Source organism: Pterocles gutturalis, unplaced genomic scaffold (assembly GCF_000699245.1).
Source record: "Pterocles gutturalis isolate BGI_N339 unplaced genomic scaffold, ASM69924v1 scaffold18505, whole genome shotgun sequence".
Taxonomy (NCBI): domain Eukaryota; kingdom Metazoa; phylum Chordata; class Aves; order Pterocliformes; family Pteroclidae; genus Pterocles; species Pterocles gutturalis.
The window spans coordinates 12851-31335 of NW_010143812.1; the positions used below are offsets into that span (position 1 = coordinate 12851).

Here is an 18485-nt window from a genome sequence, read left to right on the forward strand (position 1 = left end):
CTGCCCATTATGGAAGAGAATATACTAAAATGAATATATATTTATTCTGAGAAATCTGTTTCTGCAGTCTTGCACTGACTTTCTATTGTGAATGTCATGAACTCTCATAGCCAAGCTCCAGGGCAAAATTTATGAGATTGAAAAAAACCGCCACAATTTCATGAAGCAAATATTTTTAGGAACAATGTGTGCTATGATGCATTTCAACATTTTTGGCATTTAGACCTTTTGCATAGTGTCCAGCTGTCCATTTGTCCTTGCCTTTTAGTGAATATAAAATAAAACAGCAGTTGCATGAATCAGGAGTGATGGGGGAAATTATTCCTAGTACATAAAATATGTCTGAGAGAGATTAAATAAACACTTCCCTTCTTCTTTTTCTTTCTTTTATTCCATTTTGCATTTTTTTAAGAACACACATGTTTGATACACAAGTCTGTGCAGTGTGATAAGACATGGACTTCTCTGAGGTCACACTTTTCTGTCTTTTGCAATTACTCTTCTGAATTTCTTTCAAACAAATACTTGTGCATATTGCAGAGGAGAAAGAATACAGAACCTTTAGAAATGCCTGTGAATTCAAGAAGCAGTTTGCTGGCCTTTAGTACTTATTCTTCCCAGGTAGAAATGCCTTTCACTTGTCAATGGTGAATGGCTGTTTATGGCATGAATCTTTTACTATGCAGACACGAAGACAACAGGTGCTAGAAAGAATGATGTGAGCTTTTTACTTATGCCTAGAAGTTCAGAGCACTTTATCTCACTTGAGGAAAACTTGTATGTGTGTATATTTTTTCCTTTCAAATGCATTTTTCTGTCTTTGTCCTTATTATAGATTCTACCACCTACCTTGGCCTCTTGTGACCTTTATTTTAAAAGTATGGTTGACATTCCACTCTGAAGTACATCCAGAGGATCCCACTTAAGAGTTATAGGAGATGGCACACGTCTCTGAAGACATATTTTTGTCCTCATCTAGCAGACAGAATTATCACTCTTTTGTCAGGAAACAGTTGTCATACTTCCAATCTTATTTCTTCACAAGGGTCTGGTTCGGTAATGCTCTGTGCACATCCTGGGGACTTGCTCGTTTGACACCACCACCAGGCAGGAAGAGGCCCAAGGTAATTATGGACTTTATTGATGGCTGCTCTAAGTGATTCTTTTATGGCAGCTTTCCCTTCTTTTCCTATGACCTTTGAAACAACTATAAGGCTTCTTACAGTTTGCACTACTGTAGCTGCTCTTGGTCCATCCTCTGATAGTGTACCACAGAGGTGAGGCTGCAAACACAGCGCCCAAGTCACTGACTGTGGTATCGTTGAACCGATATGCACTTTTTCCCCACAGGTGTAGCATCTGTAGTTTCACCTGCAGCCTCAGGTAGTTAACGTGGTTACAAAGCTCAATAGGGAAAGCTGCTAGTCAATAAGCTGCCAGCATGCTACTAATTGTGTGAGTGCCTCTCCATTGGTGGCAGTTTAGCTGCAACACTCAATAAGAGAAGTGGGCAGCCTTTCTTAAAGGTCAGGATGAAGAAAAGGCAGGTGCATGACTCTGCCACAGCTCAGACACCAGAACTGCTCTGTGGGTAGGTCTGCTGCTATTTTGGGCCCCAGATATGCAACACTGTGGAGAGGCTTGTGAGGGTCCTTTGGCCCTTGAAGACCCTTTGCAGTTCATCCACATGGGCACCACTGATGTTGGCAGAGACCTTGAGTCCTTGAGTGGGTAGTTACAGGGCTTTGAGGGTGAGAGGTAAGAGCATGGGGCCCAGGTGATGATGGTCTCAAACCAGCTGCCCAAAGGACAAAAACTGTACAAAAGTTGGTATACACTGTGCATCAGCTCCTAGCTTTGTAGCTAGTGTTGCAAGGGCTTTGGCTTCTGTGACCATGGGACCCTCTTTGAGATGCAAGGACTGCTGAGGAGAGGCAAGGTGGGGAAAGAGAAAGAAGCTCAGTAACCTTGTGAGAAAAGATGCAAGCAAGGTCCATTGTCAGATCGACACCAAAGCCTCCAGATAAGTAGGGGGAAGGGAATGGAGGGCATATGCATGGGACAGAGCAATGAAGGAGGCTCGTACACTTCCACTGAGAAAGCAGCACAACTGAAAGCCCATCTCAAACGCATGTACAAAAATGAACTAAGTGTTGGAGTAACATGAGAGGAATTTAAGTTCATGCAGTCACTGGATGATGCCACTGCAGCTGCAGACAGGGTGAGACAGCTTGCTTGACTGGAATGTTTTGCTGGATGGATACAGACTCTTTACGAACAGGCAGCTAAGATGGGGTGGGATGGCTGCAGTCTCCACAAAGAAATATCTTGAATGGACAGAGACCTTCTAAGTAACAGGATGTTATTAACAAGGTGGACAAAAAGAGTATGGTCATGGTGGGCATCTCCTACAGGGCACCTAATCAAGAAGAGGAAGTGGACTGGAAAAATAGTTATGATTTTTGGATCTCACAAGGGACTCTGACACCGCAATATCTTATAGAAGAACAGTGCAGAGAGCAAGCAATCCAGGAACTAGGTAGCTGGACTGCATCAAGGGTAACTTTTTGAAACAGGTGTGGAACAGACCAACTAATGGAAGCGCTTTGCTGGACCTGCTGCTCACAAATAAGGAAAAGAAAAAAATGGTCAGGAGTGTATCATGGCAAGCCCAAGCACAAATACAGGCTGGGTGGAGAATGGATAGAGAGCAGCCCTGAGGAGAAGGACTTGTGGGTACTGGTTGATGAGAAGCTGAATATGCGTTGTCAGTGTGCACTTGCAGCCCAGAAAGCCAACTGTGTCCTGGGCTGCGTCAAAAGAAGCATTAGCAGCAGGTCAAAGGAGGTGATTCTCCCCCTCTACTCTGCTCTTGTAAGACCCCACCTGGAGTACTGTGTTCAGCTGTGGGGCCCTCAACATAAAAAAGACCTGAACCTGTTGGAGAGAGTCCAGAGGAGAGCCATGAAACTGGTCAGAGGGCTGGAGCACCTCCCCTATGAGGATAGGCTGAGAGAATTGGGGTTGTTCAGCCTGGAGAAAAGAAGGGTCTGGGGTGACCTTATAGCAGCCGACCAGTACCTCAAGGGGACCTGCGTGAGAGATTGGGAAACACCCTTTATCAGGGAGTGTAGTGAGAGGACAAGGGGTAACAGTTATAAGCTGAAAGAAGGTAGATTTAGATTTGACATTAAGAAGAAATTTTTCACTGTGAGGGTGGTGAGGCACTGGAACAGGTTGCCCAGGGAAGCTGTGGATGCCCCATCCCTGGAGGTGTTCAAGGCCAGGCTGGATGAGGCTTTGAGCAACCTGGTCTAGTGGAGGGTGTCCCTGCCCATGGCAGGGGGGGTGGGACTCGGTGATCTTTAAGGGCCCTTTCCACCCTAACAATTCTATGATTCTATGATAGATAGTGTTAGCTGTAGTTATTATGACCATGCAATTGCAAAGTTTAGTATCCTAGGAGGAATATGGAAGGTGAGTAGGAGGCTAAAGACCCAGAACTTCAGGAGAACAGACTTCAGCCTGTTCAGGGAACTGGTAGGCAGAATCCCAAGGGAGGCTGCCTTGAAGGATAAAGGCTGCCTTGAAGGACAAAGGGGCCCAGAAGACCTGGTTGTTCCTCACAGGCAGCTTCCTTAAAGCACAATAATGGTTCCTCTCTGCATGCAAGAATTCAAGCAGGTCTGGCAGAAACAAAAGTTAACCTCATACAGAGCTGCTATAGCAAGAACACAGTCATCAGGTTTGAAAATACTATTATTTCTGTTTACTCAGCACTTGCGACATCATATCTCAAAATTGCCCAGTTTGAAGCCCCCTGGTGAGAGACAGATACTGATAAACTGAGGTGATGATGATTAAGATGGTTAGGGGGATGGAGAACAATGAGAGGCTGAGTGGACTGGGGAGTTTTAGTCTCGAGAAGAAAACAGTCTTCATCTTTCTAAATGGAGTTATAGAGAAGATGGGGATAGACTCTTCAGAGACCTGTACGCTCAAAGGATGAGACACAATGGTCACAAGCTGCACCAAGGGCAGTTTTAGGTGGATACACGGGAAAAAAACCAAAACATAACATTTTTCACAATTAAGTTGATCAAACTGGGACAAGTGCCCAAAGACGCTGTGGAACACCAGTTATTGGAGATTTTAAAAACTTCTTGACTGGATAAGGCTCTGAGCTGCCTGGTCTAACTTTGAAGGCCACCCTGCTTTGAATGGGAGGTCAGACTTGATTGCCACAAAAGGTCCTTTCCAACCTAAAATTATTCTGTGTCATTCAGGATCTCTGTTTAGGTTTTTTCCATAGTTCCCTCTAAAAGGCAAGTCTATTTGCCTTAGCACAGATAAGGTGAAGTTCCCCTCTGAGAGTGTGTTTCTTACTATTGACAATAGAAGTTTAAGCAGATGGTTCATAAAAAACACCTAGTTTTCAGATGGCTGAACAGTTGGCATGAATCCCATTCCAAATAATATCTTCAGCTGCTTTCTGAACCTGAGATGGCACAGCAGACCATGCTACAAGCTGTTCTCTTCATTTGAGCCAGAGCTTTTATCTGCTACCTAATTTGTCAGTTAAGCTGGCAAAAGGATACAGATACTTCAGTCCAATAACAGGTATTAAAATTGCTTCTTCTAATATATTTCTTTAAAGATATATAAGTAGGAAAATGACTGATCTTCCTATTTTCTTCCAAACTTCCACAGAACAACCACATTGTCTAACTTCTTTCTCAGAAGCCTACTATTCTCTCTAGTATAACAGCTACTTGAACTTTGTGATAAGACAGCATCCAGGCCCTTATAGAGCAATGTATATAATTCCTTTTTTTCTTCAAATCAGTATGCTGGTTTCTGTCTTATAAGAACTCTAACTTCACCTGTGACCTAAGTCACATCACATCTTTTCATTTTCCCATTAGGTCTGTGTTTAAATAGGTGCACACCCTGGCAGCATCCTGATCACATGTTGGTATGAGTGGCAAATATGCACCACTCCTCATCACTCTCCCTTTCCACACCCTGTTTCCCATTGGGAGGCAGTAAATTAACAGGCTCTCTAGTCCTGAAGGAGAAGGATAGAGGAAGGGATCAGGGCAACAGGGAACACAGTAGAGCACACCACCCTGCCTTCTAGAGGCAGACTAAAACACCCCTCTTCTGCCTCAGTTTCTACCTTATCTTGCTCTATCCCCAAGTTATCCCAGATTTAAGATATTAACTATTGTGAGGAATTCCTATTGGGACAGAAAGAGAGACAGCAATTTTATTCTGTCATACCTTTGGGTCTGAGAATCCCTCTTACTCTCCATTTAACATCATGGGCCATTGATCAGTCATACCACAGGAAACGGATTTGTTGCGCAAGCCATCCCATAGGACATAGCTTTAACTACTGGCAATGCAAAGTATTTATAAGCTCTTGTTATGTCAGTATGGTCACTTCTACCAGAATGATTTTAATTCATTATATAATTAAACCCTCACCTTGGCTATGGGACTTCTTGTGAGAAGAGCTGAGAGCAACAAACTCTTTTTAATGTTTTTGTGAGTGACCTGAAGTGTTAGATAGGATAATGATATTTACGGTAAGCATGTTACCCAAGCAGCCTTGCCTCACTGGTGGGTCTGAGAGTAGATGCAGAAGAGCTTGGTCAGGAACTGTGTCCCCCTGCCCAAGTGAAAATGTCTTGTGCAATCTGAATAGCTCCAGGGTCCTATATTCTGCTGCCACCCCTATCTTTTGGTAAATCATGGCAGGATTTTGCTAAATATCTTTGCTTTTCAACAACAATAATCATAACTTTAAAAGGGAATAATGATCACTAGCTGCATATGAAGATCTGTGAGGTGAAGTGGGTAGGCAAGGTCAGCAGGTTAGTAACAGAAGCAGAAATTGATCCCAGGCCTTTCGGTCCTGACGTGAGTGGCTCTATCTTGTAACACAATACTGCTCTCACAGGGCTGCTTCTCACCAGGCTTTACACAAAGGAGAACAGTGATTGAGCACACACTACCATTTGCATCCTACACAACTGTATCTTACACAGCAGTGTGACATTCTTCCAGACTTTTAAAGGTTAACTGAAAAGCATCCCAGAGAGCTCCCCATATCAGCTGAATCCTGGGAGGGTGCATCCTCCATAGTATGTGTGGGTTATGATGAAGGACGGAATTGTTGTATTTCATTCACAGAGGTTTAGAGCTCCCACTTACTCATACGTGACAACTATTCTGTGTGATCCAATCACATCCAAAACATTTCTTCTATACTGGTCATGTGAATGTGCTCTGTTTTCCCACTTCTTTAGAGCCCACCGTAATCACCTTTTGTGTCAGTGATTAAAAACCCCCTCTCCTTAGCTAAAGCCCTTGAGAATCCCACAAGGCAGCATCCTTAAATATGTATTCTTTTTACTGCTAAAAAAGATGATTGAAATTGCACTGCAATTCCATTATTTGTCCTGGATTTTTTTTTTATCTTAATCCAAAAGTAGCTTTTAGCATACCTTCATGACTAAATAACTGTAGAAAAAAATTGTCTCCAAGGCAGGCACTGCACAAGCCAAAGGACAGAAGCATGTGCTTTTTCTTTCTTTTAACCATGGTTAATATAATTTTTGGTCAAGGAAAATGGAAGAAATACCTCATCCTTTCTATTCTTTAATTGACTGAGCAAACAGTATACCCACCAGCAATGATGAAGAAGCCTCCTCCTGCTTTGTACAGAATGTGGCTGGCAAAAGGAGCTGCACAGATGATGAAGAAACTAGCCATCACAATAGTGAGAACTCCCAGGAGCATAAGAACTGTCCAGAAACCTCGATAAACTGGAGAAAGAGAAGAGGAAAAAAAGAATACAACACTTTTTAGAATTTAAACAAGTGACATATTTGGCTAACAAAGATTTATTTTTCTCCTTCTCTTTTCACTTGCCTTATTAACAAATAAAACACCCATTCCATTGTGCAAATACGTTATATATCATGTGGACCAAATTAGGCTTGAATGCCAGTCCTTATCTGATGATCATGGAAAATAATAATGGTTGTAAGTTGCCACGAATTAAATCCATCTGCTTAATATTTAGCAGGGACTTGTAAGATAGCAACTTGACCACATTTATGCTCTTTAGAAAACGGCACACCAAAGCTGTAGCAATGATTCTTTGGGATAAATGATTGGACTGACATGATACAATTGTTTTACTAAAATTGTCTGGGAGAAGCGGAGAGCTGCAACATCTTGACATCTTAGTGCTCAGATCTTATCACCAACAGCAATCTATAAGTTTTCTACAATTTAGAACTGGATAATTCTCCTTGCATATAGTCCTATTCAATAGACAGAAAGCAGCAGGGGGGAGAAACTCAAAAAATGTAAACTAGGTTTCTGAAAAACAGTTAAGCATTTTAAACCAGCCTATTCCTGCTCTAAGGCTCTTTGTATTTTATTAGATTTAAAATGTGATGTTTCAGAAGCCCCTGCTAGACAGTGCCAAGCAGTGCTGAATTAATGGATGCAGCTGGCAATAAATGAGCCGAGAGTTTTGCGACATACTCTGGCCAAAAGAGTCTTTCCAACAATTATTTTTTAGCTGGTTAATTGCACATCCATTTAACAAAGTCATCATTTTACAAATACTACAAGAGTGACATAAATTTCTCCCATGAATTTAAAAATTGGTACATTAACACAACCCATTAGTAAAATTATGAGTTGCAAAGATCTCCATAGTCAGATCTGAAAATCTTGAAGCATTGACAATTCAGTCAGTGAAAAAACATTTCCACCCAACTGAGGGAAACCATATAAGCCAGCTGGCAAGTCAGAAAAAAGTGAGTCACAAAAGAAACTGCCACTTATCATTTGACAGCACCTACTTAGTGTTATGGCAAAACACAACGAAGCAATTATTATACAGCTTCATATCCTGAAAGTTTCAAATTCATACAGCTTGTTAGAGCCATCTACTCTAGAATAATTCAGGTTTGCTCTCATCTGAAATTGAAGGTGCACTAGACATTATCAACTCGTGCTTCCTACTAAAGTGTTTCAAAAATCTGTAGTTTTTAACTTGACCAGTTTAATTCCTCTTAAAGTATACACCATCTTGCTTCAATCAGTCTTGTAAATATATTAGCTAGATTACATTCACCACATCACATTAGCCACACTTTTTAAATAGCATCCTTTTCAATCCAGGCAAACATTCAGAGACATAATTTTCTGCCACACTGATCAGCAGATTTGGGCATAGGAAGGATGAATGTGTCTGAAAGTAGCTGGCAGAAGAGTTAAAATTGTGTTTTGGTACATATCTAGTACAAGTCTTCTTTCCACATCATAAACAAAAAATGTGGAAACAGTAGGTAAGAAAAAAGGCTGTGGCTCAGCAAAGCAGTTAAGTGTGTGTTCTGCTTTAAGTACTCTACTTACGGGATTTAGGCACCCGTTTAAAGTTAAACACATAGTTAAATGATTCACTTAATGCAAATGAGCAGTGAATGGAGACCTAGAAAGGTAAATCTCTCAAGTCCTTCAGTCTTGGGTCTCTGAAGCAATTTCATATTATTTTACTCATGGGGCTACTTTGCTAAGCTTCATCACAGTCCCCAAGTCCATGGGACATTACCTCCTCATTTAAAACCTAATACCGCTAAATCAATCTATAACCACCCAACTCTTTTACATGGATGGCCCAAGGTACTTCAAAGTCATGCTACATAATAGGACACTGGCCAAAATGGACCTTGAAAAAGGTTTCTTCGATATCATTATGGTCAGTCATCTAAGACATAACAGCATTGTTTCTATTTTTTGAATGGGTGAGGACATGAGATTACAGCATTACAAAATCAGTATCCAATTCCATTATCTGCTCTTCATACACAAAGCTTTGAAGTCTGCTTTTAGCGAATTTTTACCAGAAAAGCTTAATTTGTTCAAATATTTCTGGAAATGGAACACAAAAGGACTACAAATGTAACTGGTGAAAATTTGTTTAAACCTCTTTATAACTAAATGAGAGAAAAGCTGTTTCTCTACTTCAACAGCATAATTTTATGCATTATACATGAAATACTGATTTGACGTAGCTATCACCTGAAATAAGCTTCCATTCTATTTCTCCGGAAATAATTATTTACTATAGAGAATCATGGATAAATTCTGATGATCCTAACACCTGTTTATCCAGCTAACTCCATCATTAAACATCAATTAGAAAATAAGAGCATAGTTGACAGGTAAAAAGTCTGCAATGCTCCCAAATCTGTGACTTTTCAAGCAAAAATCTACCCCCTCTAATTTTCAAGACAGTAAGTCATTTGAATCATTTGTGGCACAGGTCTGAGGAAACATCCTAAGAGCATTCAGACCTTTTCTTTAGTAAGGAAGTTAAAAATCAATCACTTTTCTGCAAAGAAGGCTTCACTTATTTCTTACTTGGACTACTTTTGCTCAGACCACATTTCCCATCTTCTCTACCTAGATGGGCAAGATCAGTTCCTACAGGGCTAATCACTCAAAATTATAATGCAGCCCTACTGCTGTCATTTAGCTTAGCTGGCATCTATAGATGAACACAAAAGAGCTGGTTGAAATTAACCCTTCCTGGAATGAACTTACTTTTCAAGTCAAAGGCTTTGCTCCTCTGACATGGAGGTGAACCATGACAGATAAAATGCAACAGAAGATGCTGCTTTGAATTATGCTTCTTTATATCCCATGAAAAGGGCTGACACTGTGATCCAAGCAATTGTTTCAAGAAACAATGGTTCAGCGTACCTGTACAAAGTGTTAACAGAAGTTTGCACCATTTCAAGCCTCACTGAGGCAGTTCATAAGCTAGCCTGTGTTCTGGTCCAGATGACAAGGGAGTACCCTTGCATCTGCAAGGTACTTCACAGATATGTTTGAGTTAGCTACTTGTATTGTTCCAAGTATTTCCTACAATAGAAGAAATAAAGTACAAGCAGTACTGCAGAGTCTGAGGTAAACCTATCTGCACTGTTGATCTTAGATACCATTGCTCTGTGTTGCAAGAGTGCTAAACAGAAGGTTCTGTAACTTGTCTTGGTAAGCTGTCCCTTTGTCGGGTACAACATTTGCCTTGGCAGTGACAGGCATGCCTAAAAATAAAATAGCACTTAGAGGAAAACAGGAGTACACACGGTGTGCTTGTCTTTGATCTCTGCACAGTTTGGCCTGTATACTATGGGAACATTATAGTTGCAGTATATAGCTCCAAAATTTCACCACCTGTAGTTTTCCTTTGCTACTTGCCTTTCTCCCTAAAGATCCTAATTTAGGTCCCTCTGGAGACTTCTGCATTGTTTGAAAACTAGAAGAAGCACCTGGTTTTGAGTAAGAGACCAAATTCTGGAGAAAAGGCTGAAAATTATCAAAAGCCTCCTTTTCTAGTATAGTAGATGCCAGCATTGATTTTAAACAGAAGCTACAGATTCATATTTTAAGGTGTTACTGGTGCATGATATGAAAGAGAAGCAATAATTAATCTGACAAAGTTACACAGCTGTGTCACCTGCAACACACACTTGCTGTGTAGTAGCCATGCACACCTCTCAAGCTCCACAATGCATTACTCACGAACAGGTTAGCTAATGACACAACGCAACACCCATCTACTGTCAGAGATGTTAACATCAGTCTCACGAAACCATACCACCTATTTTATTGCCCTTGTTGATTTCTAGTATTTTAAAATCTCAGCCATCGGCCCATACATTTCCTATGGCCTATCAAAAAAAAGACCCCAGCCACTTAATATTGAATTTAATATCAATTAAGCACTAGGAAACCGAAAAACTTTTTGAAGCATGTGTGAATACAGTGCTGCATAAACATTACTAAGGATAGGCAAAATTAATTGAATTTTCACCTGCAAGCTCACATCCTAAAGTGAAACTTTCCTGCATTTTGGCTGTGGATTATATTTTATGTCTTTTTTACCTCTCTATATAATGTGAGATATAAAAATCACAGAATCACAGAATCGCAGAATGTTAGAGATTGGAAGGGACCTCGAAAGATCATCTAGTCCAATCCCCCTGCCAGAGCAGGACACCTAGATCAGATCACACAGGAACGCATCCAGGCGGGCTTTGAATGTCTCCAGAGAAGGAGACTCCACAACCTCTCTGGGCAGCCTGTTCCAGTGCTCTGTCACCCTCACTGTGAAGAAGTTTTTTCTCATATTCAAGTGGAACCTCCTATGTTCCGTCTTGAACCCATTGCCCCTTGTCCTATCACTGGATGTCACAGAGAAGAGCCTGGCTTTTGACAAGAGCTCTGCTTTTGACAAGAGTATTGCTACCCACAATATAAAATACAGTGAAAGGTGAAGTGCCTGAACTGCTCTAAATCAGGAGCATCTTCTCGGCAGATACTGTAAGTGAGATCACAGATCTCAGCAGCACCACAGGAGACACACCTGGCAACACAGTAAACCTTGCAGGACTTTTCTCAATTTCATTCAGTACCCTTTACTATCCCTTAGCAGTAATAATCTATTTTTTTAATAACTTTAACAGTAAAACAAATACAATATTCACAGTATGAATACATTGCTTTTTTAAATACTTCTTGCTTTATCACTGCTTGGTGTCTGGGGAGTTCTACCTTAGTAAAGGTACTGTATTACAGTCTCTCACAGGCAACTACGTGACTGTATTACATAACAACATTTTTTCACCCCAGAAATAGGCTACTGCTAACATTTCACTGTACAATTTTAATTTTCAGATTTCATTGCTGATATGTTCTAGGTTACTTTAGGTTAATTTAAATCCAGTAACGAACCTGCCAATAAATTTGATCATACCATTTTAGATTTAACAGTTGCTGAACCAGAATATGACTTCAGTTCTATAAACACTGTGTATTCTACATTATATTGGGCACTACTTGAAATGCTGGCAATGTCCCCAATACTGGAAAAATAAGATACTAATAGTCAGGAAAAAAGTCTTAGCAGCTACAAATCAGAGTATTAAACTAATGTGTCAGTGCAGCCCCAGTAAATGGCTTCCAATTTAGCTTCAGAAGGCACTGGGGCAATTTACAACAGTTAAGGAACTATTGTTTATTTCCAAATAAGTTGAAGAAAAAAAAAAACCCTTCAAAAATGAAATCAATTACTTGGCTAAGTACTAGATTTTGCACTTCTTTTTCTTAGGAATAATCTCATCGTAGCCAACAGGACTACTTGTATGAGTAAGGACTTTGTACATTTTTCAAAATGTACAAATGTAGTATTGTTCTGTAGTAAAAGAATCTTACAAAAGTGTGATAGTGCTTGCATGTCAGTGTTAAGTAATCTAATGAAATGATACCATGCATTAATCTAGCTAGCAATGAATTATTATTTAAGTACTGTACTATTATGTTTTCAAACTAGCCTGATGGGATAACCAATATGATTATGATTATACAAATGTGTGCTTATTTTAGAATGTAGAGGTCACTACTCTGGCACTTGTATTGTATGGGCTAATTTAATTTTTTTTTATTCCTAGGTTGTGGTTTGTTGCACATATTTTGTGAATCATCATACAAATGAATCTGTTGGCAACACAATGAGATGCTAAGTCTACCTGAGAGCTGCACACTATAATAGCTGTCACTATAAACCACTGTACCATCACAGAAAGTCACTAGAGTCAGGCTTCCTGAGTTCATTTAGATGCCTGTTTCAGGTTAAGACAAATGACATAGCCTACAAATTTATTTAAGGACATTAACCATAAATGATGGTTAGCACAGCTGTGGACCACACCTTCCACTGCAGGTAGGTGAAGTCCTCCCCACTGCACCAAGATATTTAACAAAACCAGTAAATGAACAAAACCATTAGAACTCCAATTAAAAGATGCAGCCAGCTGCAATTTCAAGGCAGTGCTATCTAACCCTTCAAAGCTGATCATGCATCTGACAGTAATGATGAAAAGAAATCTCAGACATTAAAACATTCAAATCTCCAATATAAGTATCACTGTAGCTTTTTCTGGAAATGTCTTTGCAATTCTTGCCACCAAGAGCTCATAGTCTAGGTTTGTACAGCAGGATGAACCAAGCCTTTGGTCTAAAACTTTGTAAGGTGTCCTATAACACTAAACCTCAAGGTTCTCAGTGTTTTAAGTCTTTTGAGACCTATCACACAAACATCATAAAACCAGCATATAAAAAATGTAAATAAGCTAAAAGGGGATAGATTGAGCCTCTTTTGAATTCTGGCCCAGAAAATCTCTGAGCCAAACTCCTACTGATAGTAAAGCCAAAGGGGTTACGCCAACAGAGAGCTTGGTCCAGACGTTGCACTAAAAAATCATCAGAGATTTTATCTTCTGCAGGAAACTTCTCTTTGCCTGAGCCCTTTTAACTGGATGGTAACACAGCACTCAAACCACACTAGTGTTTCCATTAGGGGCTGCAGTTAAATCCAAATTCCTCTGATAAGGTCCCAAAATCTCTTAAGCCAAAGAGTCTGTAAAAGAAGTCACAGGCCTTTGCTTGCTCAGAAACTAACAGTTCTGTTAACAGAAAGTTAGAGATTTCTAAAAAAATGTTTTGTATGTACATATGTGATTTTTGTAATGAAGTTTAAAGATTTTTTTTATTCATCTGTTTATTTTTCTATGAAAGAGCAAGCAAACGAAGCATTTTTCAGATGACAGAATATTTCTTCTTATCCACTCCTAATTAAAATAGGACTTGAGAGATTCACTAAAAACACAATGATAAACCTGTGTCGGAGATTCGGACTTTTTTATCCCCAAAAGGGAATATGTTGAGAAAGCTATGAGCCATGAAAATGGTACTATTGTGTAAAGAAACAGTAGCAGAACGAAAAAAGATACAATAACCTCAATCTTTTGGTAGTGCCCTTTTGTTCTGTTTAGCTGATGTAAGGTATTAGATGCAGCCAACTGGATATACAAATAGTTGACTAAATCTTGTTCTTCATGAAATCAAAACAAGGGCTTTTGCTGCTGGCTTTTACAGAGAAGCATTTCCTTCACTGTGAATCAAGAAGAAGAGGATAACCTTCTAGCACTTCTTAATTTAGCAACTGCAGTTGCAGCAAGGTTTTAAAAACTTGTTTGCCAAATACCACGGGCAGGACTATCAAACTAGACTAAGGGAGAAAAAAGTTTTGAAATAACAGAAGAGATGGTGACATAACCTTCTTCATAAAAATTTGTTAAATATTCTTGAACAAGCATACTTGCTCTAGTAAATAACTTAGCTTGGATGCTGAAAATGAACTGGAGGCATTAAAAAAACCTCTCCAGTTTTAATTAGCTCAAAAGCAATCCAACTGTATCTATTTATATAGCAGGAATGGCTCTGAATATACACTACCTGGGGCAGCATCTATAGTAAAATTCTGTCTATTTTTAATCTCCTAATATGAAATATAGATAGGAAAATTATATTTGAGCAGTGGTTCTCTTGGCAAACATTAACTAAAATTAATTAAACTTTTGATGATATTCCTTCTCCTTTCCTTATTCTTTGTTTGTCCACTTCTGTGTAATCATGCAATATAATTTGAGGATCCTTTGTGAATGTACAAGTGAATGGTGGAATACAAACTCTGTCTAGATTATTAGGAGCTGATGACTCTGTCACTTTCAAATTGAAAGATAAACTGTTCTAGATGTGCCGTGAAGTTACAGATTAGATCTCTGAATGGTGAGGTCTGAATTCTTCCTGGGCAAAGAGTTCATAATTTCTAACGACTAACAGAACCATTATCACTCCAATTTATTTTATTTTTCATGTCTGCAGCATAAAAATTGGATTACGAAGACACTTCAAAGTTAGCAAAGGCATAATTACAGCTTCAGGACAGGAAGGGATCACTTAAGTCACTGAGTCAGCAAGCCCAGAGACATGCAGCATCCACACATCACAGGTTATTTAAAAAGTCATAAGAAATAGGTATCAGAAGTTATTTACTTCAAATAGCTTTGCCTTTGATCTAATGAAAAGTGACCAATATTTTTGAGTAGTTTTTAAGAGTTGTAAAAACAGAGCTTTCCAGGCATTATTCAAACATAAGGTTTTCAATTACTGTATATCTTCCATGTATGCATATCTACATGTATCTCTGTTATTCCAATAGTTTCTGAGTGTTAATATCTTAGTTTAACATAATAAGCATTTTGAACTATTATGGAGAATATATATATTTAAAAAGAGCTTAGTTAAAAAAAGAAAACTGCCCATAGCTACAGTCTCAGGCTACATTATTAATGTATGGCACACTGTTCAGAATAATTTCAGTGCCTCAGCTCCCTATAGTGCCAATGGAGAGAAGCTGGCATATCCAGCAGTCAGTACAGTATATCTGAGTTTGTTGAATAAACTTAGTATCTAAGTCCCCTCTCCAGTCCTTCTTCATAAAGTAAAAATGCAGTATATTTCCACATGTGGTTATTTATTTAACAAAAAACAGTTTAATTGGAATAGATGAGCAGAAGTACTTGTTTAATGCATTCAGCCCAAGGAAGACACTTTTTATGTCAGAGAAAAAAGCACTAAAAAGGAAATGTCTCCTTTTAGAAAATATTTTCATTCTGCCATCATGCTTAAAGCTAAGCGTTTATTTAACTGCTTTGCTAAATAGTGGCTTAAATATGCATGTTGCAAAATTATGAGAAGTATGAAACACCAAAACTCTATTAATTAAACTGTGTGGAGTGATAAGGCTGTTTTATACTGAAGCATCCAAATTGTATTCTTGAAACTATAGGCACTGTACTCATTTGCAGCCAAAAAAATACTTACTGATTGCAGAGTCATAGGAGGTTGAGTTGTGTTCATCTCGGATAAGAGGAAATGGTGAGATGTAAGCATGTGTACAATTCTTAGAAGGTGACTGGTTAGCTAAAAGTGAAAGAAAGCTAAAGATTAATATTTTAATGCCTTAACAATTAAATATTTTAAGCCTGTTCTTCAAATGGGCCAACTGAGTTTCATAGGTAAAGATTCCAGGTTCTTTCCCAGGCAATAGCTTACAGTGGATTTGGTTTGGTAAGAGATACCAGCCTTGCTGTCCAGACAAGGATATTCCTTAAAGGGCAACACAGATTTGTACTACGGGAACAGTAAAGCAGCCTTGCTGAAGGCACGCTGCAATTTATATGCAGTGCATATGTATGCTTTTATATGCATACATACCTTTCTCTTGTGAGGGTTAATTATGCCTGTCTCATTATTGTACGCCCCACCAAAAAAAAAAAAAAAAAAAAAGGAGAAAAACACAGGAAATTACTTTTTCTCTTGTGAAAGAACAATGAAAAAATATCAAGCATCTTCAGAAAGTTTACAGTCTCAACAAATATTATTCTATGGAATCAATACCCTCAGAGAAGGGTAATTTCACCCTTTATATTAAATGCTTATAAAAATATCACCTTCCTCCTTGTGAAAGATAAGGGCTGACTATAGCTTAAACCACATTTAAATTTCAGATTCTTGACTGCAGAATTCTCCAGACAAATAACAAGGGGAAATTAACTACAGTGAACATTTGTCACTTAAGACCAAGCAATAGATTTGGCAAAATATGGGTTGTTGAAGTCAAATTTGTATGATGGCACCTGCTTTTCACAAGGACTGTGGAAATCTTGCAAAAAGGAGAGGAAGCTCTGTACCTCAGAGGTAGGGTCAGAGACAGGAAAATAAGTTTTGCTTGACCTCTTCTCCATGGGAGATTTTGGTTGTGAAATACTATTTGATCTTCCAGAGTCCTGGCATGTAGTGAAAGAAAGCAACGGGTCATCTGTGAATTTAGCAGTGGAATTCTTCTAGAGATGATGTGTCCTACACCATTTTCACAGTGGAATTGCCCACGGTTTCCTTAACCCACTCATAGAACTAGTTGTAGAAACTCTCCAAGCAAGAATTCATGGACCATCCTAACCAGTAGGCACTTTTTCCCTACGTTACAGAAATAAACAATCTGTTTAACAATAAGTGGTAAGAAACTGGCCTGATCAGAATGGCCTCAGGTTAACAGGGGTGCCGTAATACTCACAGCATAACTTGATAGTTAAACATGTACCACTTTGTCCTGGGGTTTCCTTTAGTACAGATTACAAAAATCATTGCCAATAATTTATTTTAGGGTAGCTGAAGAACCTGATCACCAAAGAAGCCATATGAAATTTGGTGATTCCTAATATGCAAAAAACCCCACAACAATTTTGAGAACAAACTACTGTTGATAATGTAAAGGAAAAAGTTACTTACTATACCAGAAATTCCACATGCTGGCATTATTCTCTCCTACATTTCCACTAAACCAGCATCTCCAGAAGAAACCTTCATGATGGAAAGTGGCCTTCTCTCCCTATGGGGGGGAAAAAAAAGAAAAGCAAATATCATACAATTTTTAAATGCCTGAAAGAATCAAGCTCAACTGAAATTAGATGTTGAGGTAAAAAAATACGACCATCATAATGAAACAAAGTCTGTCTGAATATAGGTTAGCTATACGATATCTGAACAGTTCTACTTCATTTGAAAGAATGTCATATTGCAAAAGTAGTATCACAAAAGACAAATTAATTGATTACAACTGGTTACAAGAGGTTTTGAAGCAAGCTTGTAAGCCTACATAAAGTCAAAAATTCAAAAGTTCGTACAGAAGTAAATTCTTACAAAATAAACACATCCAAGAAATCTACATATATAATTCTCATGATAAATAAAGATGTCCATACTAACCCCAGCATCCTCAGGTGCTTTTGAACACCTTCCTACTTCTGTAGCAAGAAGCCAGTAATCAGTTCCAAATGCCACCAAAAAAAGCAAAACCCCCAGAGCTGCAAAGAAGCCTCCAAAAAATATCCCCACACTCAGCTTCATTATCAAAGTTATTTGAAAAAAAAAAAAACAAACACAACAACAAAAAAAAACCACAACTACCCTTTTAATTACTTCAGAAGAAGCAGTAATATAAATAAAATTTTTGGGAAAGTGACTAAAAAGCTGTTCGGAGAATATAGCTCATATCTGAAGTTTCTCTTCACTTGACTTTCTGTCTGTGTTTCCCAATGCCCTGTGAGTTGATTTGCGTCTCCTAATTTGTGTTCCATGTGGCTGACTCAAGCCTGACAAATGAAAAGGACCTTCTATTTTAGGACACTGATGGCAGAGCTTCATTCTGCTTCTCTGTCCGGGCGAGGCCAGTCAGAAATAGTTGACCTTCCCCTAACTAATCAGGGTTTGACTTGAAATATTATTGCAGCTGGTGCACCAACATCGGTGGAAATGGGAGTTGCTGTGGCTCTGTCAATCCATGTGAACTGCATTACAGAGCACATAGTAGCAGCAAGAACTTCCAAAGTTCTTGGTAGCAAAAGTTTCCTTGGCTGCTAGCAGGGAAGGAAACGCATGCAACACTTTGGAAGTTACTATAAGTCACATTACTAAATGAAGGCTGAGAT

At 39.0% G+C, this 18485-nt stretch overlaps 1 protein-coding gene across 2 annotated transcripts in view; it reads right to left on the reverse strand.

The window, feature by feature from the left end:
- TMEM182 (transmembrane protein 182) overlaps positions 1 to 18103 on the reverse strand; it is a 23369-nt gene extending 5266 nt beyond the window's left edge. The window contains exons 1-4 of one of the 2 annotated variants that reach the window (XM_010084872.1): positions 17764 to 18103; positions 17287 to 17386; positions 15820 to 15918; positions 6696 to 6833 (exon numbers count right to left, since the gene is read on the reverse strand). In XM_010084872.1, coding sequence (XP_010083174.1) covers positions 6696 to 6833; positions 15820 to 15918; positions 17287 to 17386; positions 17764 to 17904 — 478 coding nt within the window. In that variant the 5' untranslated portion in view covers positions 17905 to 18103. The remainder of the gene's footprint in view (positions 1 to 6695; positions 6834 to 15819; positions 15919 to 17286; positions 17387 to 17763) is intronic. The other variant, XM_010084873.1, reaches the window with a different exon arrangement.
- Positions 18104 to 18485: the final 382 nt, after the last annotated feature.